This window comes from Sarcophilus harrisii, chromosome 3 (genome assembly GCF_902635505.1).
Source record: "Sarcophilus harrisii chromosome 3, mSarHar1.11, whole genome shotgun sequence".
Classification (NCBI taxonomy): domain Eukaryota; kingdom Metazoa; phylum Chordata; class Mammalia; order Dasyuromorphia; family Dasyuridae; genus Sarcophilus; species Sarcophilus harrisii.
In genome coordinates this window covers 467,452,154-467,462,742 of record NC_045428.1, presented here as the reverse complement: position 1 = coordinate 467,462,742, position 10,589 = coordinate 467,452,154, and the positions used below count along the sequence as shown (strand labels likewise).

At 39.6% G+C, this 10,589-nt stretch overlaps 1 protein-coding gene across 1 annotated transcript; it reads right to left on the bottom strand.

The window, feature by feature from the left end:
* Positions 1-3,464: 3,464 nt before the first annotated feature.
* Positions 3,465-7,579, bottom strand: FUT4 (fucosyltransferase 4). Its single transcript, XM_031961023.1, has one exon. It carries the CDS (start codon positions 7,102-7,104, stop codon positions 5,632-5,634), a length of 1,473 nt encoding a protein of 490 aa, XP_031816883.1. The 5' UTR covers positions 7,105-7,579; the 3' UTR covers positions 3,465-5,631.
* Positions 7,580-10,589: the final 3,010 nt, after the last annotated feature.

Below are 10,589 nucleotides of genomic sequence, written 5' to 3'. Positions count from 1 at the left end.
TTTTACTCAGATGATAAAGCTTCATAAGTTTTAAATCATCTAGTAACGAATCAAGGAAATTTTCTATTTCAGCAGAAATGCTAGTTCTTGCCTTGTTAGACCTGATTTTCAGTGAATTCATAAACTGTTCACTTTCCTTTTGGAGATTTCAACTTTAAATTGGAGTAATGAAGTTTTCAGGAAAAAAACAACAACTATTGGACAGATTAATCCTGTCTCCTAAAAATATTCCCTCATTCTGTCACTTTCACAACTCCCTCCTTTATCCTTTTTTTTTTTTCTTCTCCTTTCCATGTTTGTTCCTTGTAATTCCTTTTTCTACTTTTCCTTTTTTGTGGACAAATTTTCTTTTTCTTCAAGACACCTATTTTCTCCCCCCCAGCATTTTCCCCTTCTCTTCCTTTGTTACTAATCAGATTTTTCTTCTTGTTCCTCATTCCTTACTGAACTCATGTGTCTCCCTCAGTTTTCTCTGTAAAATATTCTTAAAGTTTGAAAGGTGAAAACTGGTAGAGAGGTTACTTTTCAGATTCCATACTCTTACCTAAGACTTAATGCCACTGGCAGCAGTATTCATGCTTTCTAGTTAATATCCTGTCCCCTCTCCCTTTCACAAATAATATCTGAATAAAAGGTAAATATATATATATATATATATATATATATTTAAATCATTAAAGTACTTAGGGAAATAAGAAAATAGGCTTCAAAAGAGAGAAAGCATCATTCTTTTTGCTCTGATATAGGCCACTGAGTTCCATTCATTTCAATTCTGTAAGCTTTTATTATGGGTCAAAAGGGTGTGTTGTGCAGGAGCCAGCTCCAGCAGATTGTTACATTTTCCATGTGAGCATTTGTATTCTGGGAATCACCAAATGCTCCTACTTGAAACAGGACTTTGTTGTTTTAATTATTGTTTATACTTAAAAAAGTGATGGAAAAAATGTTAATAAAGCAGATTGAACTAAACTCAGACCTCAAGACACTGGCTACATGACCCCAGCAAATAATTTTTAACTTGTGTCTGTCTTGTTATTATTAACAGACTGCTAAAATTAAGTATGACACACACAAAAAAAGACTAAGAATCCCTGCTTTGAAGGACAACAAGAATTCTAAGGGAGAGAGAGAAGGTTTAAGGAGTGTATTGTCCCAGCTAGCCTTGATCTTAGTGCAGGAGGCAGGAGAGCCACCACGAGGCTGGTCAAAGATAGAATGTCTCTCTTCCAGTCCTTCTTAGCCCTTATATACCTTATTATAATTACATCATTATAGCATATTGATTATGTGTGAACTTAGAGAACCATTACATCACCATACTAAGGACTAAGTATATGTGAACTAGATAACCATTGTCTCATCAATTCCACTGAGTTAATACCTTGTTTTAAATATACTTCTCCAGATCTACAAAGGAGTATCTCCCAACAAAAGAGATAGCAAAAAGCCCAGTGCCAAAAGAAAGAAATCTGATTTTTTAGTTCTGCAAACAGCAAATTTGTCCTTGAGTCTGGCTGGGACAGTGTATGAAGGAGAATAAATGTAAATTGTGATGATTAGTTAACAATTACAAGTACCTACTAAGAGCCATACAATGTGATGTAGACACAAAGTAAGAAAGAAAAAAATAGTTCGGTCAAGCAGAACTTCTATCTGAACGTAAGAACAACATAAGGAAAATTAGGTAACAAAGGAATCAAGAATGAATGAAATAACCTCTGAATTAATGCAATATAGAGTTTATTTTAAGGTAGGAAATGATGTAAGTCATGGTTGAACAAATTGACTAGTTCCGAAGAGCAGCACAAACACAAAGATGCTCATTTTCTCATTTTACTTTCATTATTTTATTGTTACATTGAAAATGAATAAAAGCAACCAAGTCTGCAATTTGATGAGTTTTGGTATAAAATTTCCTGAGACAATCTAAGAATTTAACATACCTTATTCATCCTACTTATTTACCAAGAAACATGTCATTTTCTTGATAGTTTAAAAATATATCAAATACTTTAAAAAATTAAACCAGATTTTCCCAGGGCCTGATTCTAAGACATTCAGTATTACTGCTGTTACATAGTAACTGGTATCTCATACACAGACAAAGAACAGAGGGAGCTCACTTAGAGGGACTGAAGAAAGAACACTTGCATTTAAGGATAAATTTATAAACCAAAATAACTAAAAATTGGGGAAGTGGATTTTGAAAAGCTGAAATAATTACATCTTGGTTCAATTGAATCCACTGGGGACTGAGCCATGTAATCTAACTGAAGTTGCTAAATATCACAAGCCTGCCTCTGAGGACAAGATCAAGTGTTGTGTGGCTAGGGTAGAGGGGAGAGCAGTCTTATTTGTATAAGATGACTTTGAATGAGCCGTGGCTAACTATGCCTACAAGGCTAGGATAAACTATGATGATCTATTCCCACTAGCTTTCCCATTATCCTCCCACCAAATGTTGTCTTTTTAAAATAATACTTGATGTACAATTTTGGAGCAAGGAGGGGAAAAAAAACCATTGCTATATTCTCTCGGTGAAATAGAATTTAAAGAATCCAGTAAAGAAAGAGGAGATATTGAAAAAGACAATCAAAATCAAATTTCAAGTAGTATAGTGGCAACAGGGATGAACTTAGTAAGTTCCTCTAACTGAAAAGGTAGCTAGGTTAAACAATGCCTAGTCATATGAATTAAGTCCCTAATTTAACTCACTACTAAACAATGTCTTGGGAGAAAAAAAAAAAATTAGATAAAATACAAGTGGCTTGATTTTATAACATTTTCCTGCAGTAAGCCTCAATCCAGGTGAGGTAGTAGTTATAGTCTCCAAGTATTAATACATATTAATTGAAATAAATTTCCAAAATTATATTTGCAAGGTTCATACATTTAGCAAAGACAGATTATAAGGCTATTTCTGACTACAAAATCAAGACTTTCATCACACACTACTAGATTTATAAATGTTTCAATTTTGCCCAATTTAACATGTCATATGAAAGTGAATTATAAAAGTCAGCTGCCATATTTAATCTAGTTGATGTAATTATAGGAAAAGAAAATTAGAAGTCCAAGTCCATTTGTTTTCAAGTAACTTAAACATGTAAGAAAATTATATTACAAAGAAAATCATCAAGATCTTTATAAACCTCAATAATGTTAGTTTTTACTGTCTTGTGTAAATGAAGATCAAGTTCACATAAATAAAAGGGCCACAGTAGTAGCAGCAGAAAATATCACTGAGCCTTTGAAGTTTAAAATTCATGCAGAAGCTTTGTCAAAACAACTTAAACATAAGGGTCTGGCTTTGGAGGAATTTCAGATCCCCTCATCAGAAAAAGAGCCTAGATTATATAATATATTCAGATGAATATCTAACCTGAAAGAGAATTTGGTTTTCCTGTTCAATGTAGACTAAAGTAATAAAATCCCATAAATTGTCATTTTAAAGAATCTTGTTGGAGTTTTCCTTTCAGAAACTCTCCTCATTGGGAGCTGGGTATCAGGCTGATCATCCTATCCATTCCCAAACTACTTGTAAGTCAATTGCCACCTACGTTTTAAAATACTTTGTAGAGAACATTTTGTCCCTAGATCTCAGTTTTTCAAAATGAACATCCCTATTTGTTGATTTTTTTTTTTTTTTTTTTTAAGGAAAAAGGTAGTAGGAAAGAAGGCACTAAAATATAAACTTGTCTGGAACAAATAAAACTAACTAATCTGGAACAAATAGAATATATAAGTCTAGTTCATCCTGGAACCCTTCCAAAATAAGCCATTGGTGAGAGAAGAAACAAAGAGTTATAGAAAGCAGACTGGAAATCAATTGTCTTAAATCTTCTAATACTCTGCAAGATAGCTCAGTCTACTTTAGCTGAAGTGCACTAATTTTAGTTGAAGTACACTATTTCCTTTAAGATTCATATAAACTATATATTCTGGGATGGAAGAGTCCTCATACATCTTTATATTTCTTTCCTGCCACTCGTCCCATAACTTCTATAGAGAGCAAACTACTCAGTACATTTATTGAATGAATGTTAATTCTTTTAGAAAAATTTTTATTTAATAGGGTAAATTCCTATGATAAAGGCTCATAAGGCAATATTATAGTAGGCTCTAGTATATTTTTAATGCCAAAGATAAGCTCAAGCCCACTTATTAACTAGTTAACAAGATCTTATTCCAATAAAAGGTTTAGCAGCAAAATGGAGCAGTAAATGACTAGGCACCGAGTAACCTGGGTTAATGAACTTTTTCAAACAAACACATGGGGAAACTGTACACTTAGATAATTACAAATAAAAAACATACAAAAATATAAAAAAGTTTCATTGTAGCAAACAAAATCTTTTTCCCCCCTTTTCTACATTATTTCTTAATTGCCTATAATCAAATGGGGTCATGTATGTAAAGCACTTCCCAAATGCTAAAATGCTAGCTGTGATGTTATCTTGTGTTTGTGATTCTTTAAGAAAAACATGGCAAGCACCATAACAGTGAAATTCTAGAATTTAAATATATGAAAACATGAAATATACAGAGTTTGTCAAGCCGATTTCTTTCTTTCTAATTCAGAGGAAAAGGTCTTGTTTCACAATTTTTCCTCTACTCGGCTTTCAATATATAGGTGGAAAAAAAATCTGAATTTACAAAAAACAGGTCATTTTTCGCATTGTAAAGGGATATTCACCACAGTTCCTTTAAATACTGAAATACTTTTTAGTGAACTTATAAATTAGTTCACACACAACTTTTAAAAAGTATTTTTTTCCCCTTCTTTCCTTCATCTTATCTTGCTTTCCTCTATTTGGAGGAAAGGATGCAATTGTTGATAGCTAGGTCTCTTAATAGCTTCTTCAGGAGGTCATCTTACCTCCTCTGGAAAGGATCTCAGAAGTTCAACACAAATGACCTTTGCAATAGAGCCATTCAGCCTTTGCTTGAAGACCTCCTGAAAGACTCTCTAAGAAAGGAGAACTCAGTCTCTCAAGTAGCCCATTCCAGTGCTGTATAGCTCGAATATTCATTGTTAGGCATTTTCCCATTGTCTCGGTAACTTCTACCCACAGCATCTTGTTCAACCCTGTGGAGTCATTAAGTACAAATTTAACCTCTCTATTAAGTAAACCTTTCAAATACTTGAAATCAGTTGTCAAGTAGCTATTGTCTTCTCCTCAAAATAAACACTTATTTCTCCAACAATACTCATAGAACATGAAATGAAAGAGCTTCACAGTCCTGATTCTCAGCTAGAAACTTTTAAGACACCTAGTGAAGAGGTGGCATTTTCATTGGAATAAGGCATTCTGTGACCTCTGAGAAAGTTGGTGGCTTGTGAAATAGGGGCTGCTGAAGATCAAGGAACAAACCGCATTGCTTACCCAATGCAGGTCACAGAGTCAGTTTGGTAGAGTGGGAAGACGCCTTTCTTTCTTCCCGTTTACCCATTTTAGAAGAGTTCGATTGCTTCATTGTAAAACACCCGTTGTGGAAGCTGGGCAGCAAGTACCTGATCTAGGAACTTTTAAATCTTCCTGTTACAAATAGCGTGGTTCCCAGATTACCATCTATGCAACATTCTTTGCAAAATACATGGTAATCCCCGGACCAAGGCACAGCGAAATCTCATCTTTGGAACCAGGCAGCCAAGTTGTTAATTTTCTTCTGCTGGTCTCCAGCACTCTGTAAAGCCTGGCAGGTCCGACACCAGGGCTCGTCCCAAAAGGACAGGGTATGCACCGCATAACGCCGGCGCCAGTCAAAATAGCGCTTGTATTCGTTCGGGTTTCGATCCAGAAAGCGGAGGTAGGTGGCTAGGGCAGCAGCATGGGGGAAGTCGTCCACATGGATAAAGGAATTTCGAGGGACAAAGCGCTCGTAATTGGCCCGGCTGGGCCCCAGCACCACCGGGACGGTCCCTGCCAGGAAGGCGTTTCGCCACAGTTTTTCCGTGATGTAGTCTAAGTGCTGAGAGTTTTCGAAAGACAGGTAAAATTTATAGCGGGCCACTGTGTGCAGAAGCCCAAGTTCCGGCACTGGCTGTCCAGGACCACCTTGGCCAAACACGTCCACTTCCACATGTTGGCTCAGCTCACGGTAGTACTTGACCCGCGCCTGGTCCTCGTTCCAGTGGCTGACCACCCAGGCCACCAACCTATGCTTTCGGGCCAGCGAGGGGATCAGCCCGGAAGGCTGCTCTTCCGGATTGCTCCTGGGGTAAAGATACCCATAGGGCACAAAGATGTCCGAATCAGCCCGGTAGGACAGCGTCCAGTTGAAAAGGCTGCCATCAAGGCTCTCCAGTCTTGGGGAATTGGTAGGGGACTCGAAGTTCATCCATATCCAGCGTTGCCCAGGGGGCCTGTCCGGCCGGCCGCTGCTCGCCGCTCCGACTGTTGCTGTGTCCGGGTCCAGCCCGTCTCCGAGCTCGCTCTGTGGAGGGGGCCAGTCCAGGGTTCGCACCAGGTCTCGGTGATGGAAGAGAACTGCATGCGCTTCCCAGTAAGCGCTCCTGTCAGTGAGCAGGAGGCAGCCGTTCAGATTAAACAGGCGCTGGCAGTCGGGGGCCGGACTGGATTTGCCCTGTCCGCCGAAGGGTTCCCACCACATCAGGACGGTGACAGGCCGTGGCGGGGCCGAAGGCCGCAGGTATGTCCAGGGCAGCTGAGGCAGCTGGCCCAACGAGAAGTAGAAGGCCAGCGCCGAGAACAACACCAGGAGCCAGGTTGTAATGAGAAGCCAGGCTCTCCCTGGCAGTCCCAGGCCGCCACGCCGGCCCCGCTGCCGGCCGCTCCACGATGCATACATGGGCGGAGAAGGCCGAGACGGGGCTGCTGCAGCTGTTGTTCGCCCCGGGTCCAAAGGCTGAGGGGATGGGTAGCGGCTTTCATACTGCTGCAGCTCAGTTCGCCGCCGGGCTCTTCGCGGCAACTCACCCTCCAGCTGTTGACTGCCCGGAGGTGGGAGGGGACCATGTCCAGATTCCAGGCACCACACCTCCTGCTCTCCTCCAGGGGCTCCAGCCAGGGAGAGGTGAGCTTCCCTCTCAGGGCCGGCTCCGCCCCAAACCCTCCCAGATGGACTTAGAGATCTCCACATACTGTCTGTCCGTCCAAACCTTCTCCTTCCGCGCCGTTACCTCTCTTTCTCCACCTCTCGGATTCGTTCCTCCTACCACCCCTTCGTAGAGTACGGTTTCATTTCTTCCACTTCGATCTCTTCCCGGATGGACTTTCGGTCTTTCCTTCTGGGAACTCCTCCCCTGTGGCCCGATTCCCTTCCTGGTGCTGCCCAGCTGTTCTTTCGCTTTGGTCCGTTCCCGATCTCTAGAGGAGGTTGGGGAGAGGATCGCTCCAGATTTGTCCTGAGTAAAGTCTGGAGAAACGAAATCAAAAAGCTTCAGACGTGAGCAAAAGCTAACTTGGGCTTCTAGAGAGAGGGAAGGACTGTATCCTCTGAGTTAAAGAAGAACCTTTACACTTCCTTCCGTTTAGCTCCCGTCAGAGGCTCAAGACTATAGAAAAAAAGGACCACAAGGGGCATATCTGAGTGCAGAAAAGACACGGAGGGGGGAGAAGGAGGGAGTGGTGGTGAAGAAGGGTACAATTGTCCACGTGGCCCAGAGACCAGAGACGCGCGAAAGGAAATCGGTAGGGCTGCTGCCTAGACTTATAGCTATGAATGGGGCTGCTTTCCTAAATAGGCCACTTAGCAGAATCTGGACAGACCCAACCCAACTAACTGCAAAGAGGACACAGAGAACAGATTGTAGGAAAACTGCCAACACAAAAATAAGGACATCGCATACATATTTTAGGAGGTTAGGCTGTTGGGTTTGTTTTGTTTTTTTTTTCTTCAATTTTAAAACATTTTTAAAGGTTTAAATCCCTCCCCAGGCAAACAATCAGATAGGATTTGTACATATGAAATTATGTAACTATATTAGTTATTTGTACAAAAAAATCTGCATAAAAGGAGAAATTGAAAGTGAAAAATAGTCATTATTTAATCAATATTAGTTCATTCTTTAGAGGGGAATAATATGCTTCATTCCTTGGGAATTGTCTGGGATGTTGTATTCTGAGGATAATTAAATCATTCATACTTCTTCATCAAACAACATTGTTACTGTGCACAATGTTCCGGTTCTGTTCACTTGACTATGCATCAGTTTATGTAAGTCTTTCCAGGTTTTTCTGAAATCATCCTGCTTATCATTTCTTACAGCACAATAATGTTCTTTTACAATCATAATGGAATTATGTTTGTTTATCCATTTCTCAATCATAGGCATCCCTTGGATTTCCAATTCTTAGCTACCACAAAAAGAGATACTGTAATTATTTGTGTACAAATAGGTCCTTTCCCCCTTTTTTAGATATCTTTGGGAAATAGACCTAGCAGTGGTATTGCTGGATTAAAGGGTATGAACAGTTTTATAGTTTTTTGGGCATAGTTCCAAATTGCTCTCCAGAATGATTGCATCAGTTCACAATTCCACCACAAAGCATTAGTGTCTAGTTTGGGTCATTTCTTAAAAAAAAAATATATATATATATATATATATATATATTCAAAAACAGATCATAGTTTTAGGACTAGAAGGAACCTGAGGGGTCATCTAACTAAGCTACACATTTTACAGATGAAGATCAGAGTTGTGACTCATTCCCAAAATCATAAGTGAGGTTATGTAAGTAAGCTTTTTGTCCAGAATTTAGAGAAAGTCCCAACAATACCATTGGTTCCTCTTTCCCAGACTTTGAGTTATCTTCTGCTGCCCCACCCCCACTTCTCACCTCACTTCATCAGGAAGGCAACTGAGTCTCAAAGGATCACTCAGAATGTGAAGATTCAAAGAAGCAATCCATTTAATAAGAATATATTTAAATATGCCCCATAAAAGTTCCTTTCAAAATTAAGAAGGGCAGGAAGTTCCCTGAAATCCCTGACATTGTCTTTAAAACTGCCTTTATAGTTTAGCACAACAGATTCACAGTTGAGTCCCAAAGTCAATCTACCAGAGAGACAAATTAACCCCACCTAGTAGTCTGCATCTTTGCTTCTTTGCCCACAATAATCCCAACTGGAGTTAGGTGGGATGGGGAGAAGATAGAAACAGAGACTAGAGAGTTGGCTAATTTGTGCCTCCCTACCTCCATTGTTATCTTGATCTGCACCCTGTCTTCTAAATGTGATATCCACAAATGCTCTGGACCCAAGGCTCTCTGTAGACATTTTTCCCTCCCTTGGTGATTTCATCCACTTTGATGTCTGCAGTTATCACTGCTATCCCCAAATCTCTATATTTTAGCCCCAATCTCTCCACTGAATTCCAGTCCTATCTTTCTAATTGCCTGCTTTACATATTTACCTAGTTTTTGTATTAATACTTCTTTTTCTATCCTCCAAATACCCAATTTGTTCTTCTTCCTTACTTCCCTATTTGTAACCTAGACACAAAAATTCAGATTCATTTTTTAGTTTCCTCTTTCACTTTCTGTATCCATTTAGTCACCAAGTCATGATGCAATCTACTTCCACAATATTTTTCATATTCCCTTTCTCTTTTCTAATTACATGTCCAACACCCTGCTCATTTCTTACATGGACTATTTAATAGCCTTTTGACTGTATTTCCTACTTCTGTTCTCTCCCTGATTCATAATGTGTGGGACAGGTGCTAGACTCTTTCCCAAATTAACTAATCAAAGATATTTTCAGGTACAAAGAGAAAGCATTTACTTAGACTTTGCAAGGAGAGGCCCAGACACACATCTGGGAGCCATACCAGCTTCCACCATGTACTTGTGAACCTGACCAGCTTTGGGCCCCTCCAGGATTTAAAAAAGCAAAAGACCCAAGTCTTTTCATTGGATAGACTAAAAGGAAGTAACCATCCTTGACCGATGTTGTCTGCTTCCCCTGGGTCACATTACTTCCTGTGGGTCTGACCTTTAGAGACCACTGACTCCCTTCAACCCAAGGTTTAAGACCTGGGAATAAGGATTAAGGCCTGGGAACAGGGATCGTGTGATTTAGTCTCAAACCAAGAAAACTTCATCCAATCAGCCCCATTCACAACTTTTCCATGTTTAAGTCTGACTAGTTTTCCCAACTCTATTATTTTCCTCAAACCTCCAGCCCCCAATATTTAAATAATATTGAATAAAAGCAACCTTCCTTTCCAGCCTTATTTCACTCTGTTCACCTTGACACATTCTATGTTCCTGACACACTGTAAAATAAACCAGGTAGTGTAGTATGGTAGAAAGGATGATGGCTTTAGAGTTGGGATTTTAGTTCAAGCCTTGGCTGGGCTAGGATAGTGTGAATTTGGGTCCAGCCACTCTGAACTTGAATTTCCTGTTATGTAAAATGGAGAGATTGAACAAGTTGCCTTTGAAATTTCTTCTATAATCTTTGTTTCCAACTCATATCCCATAGTTCCCTGAGACTATGCACTGGTGAATGTCATGCCAGACATGTCCTCCCTCACCATTTTTGCTTTTTTCTTTTTTTCTGACATTCTTGCCCATTTATTCCTTCTTAGTTCTAGTCTCAAGAACAAAAATGGGTGCTTT

Bases quoted from the DNA above. Each gene is read 5' to 3' on its own strand.
- FUT4 (XM_031961023.1), bottom strand. From the start codon at position 7,104: ATGTGGAGATCTCTAAGTCCATCTGGGAGGGTTTGGGGCGGAGCCGGC.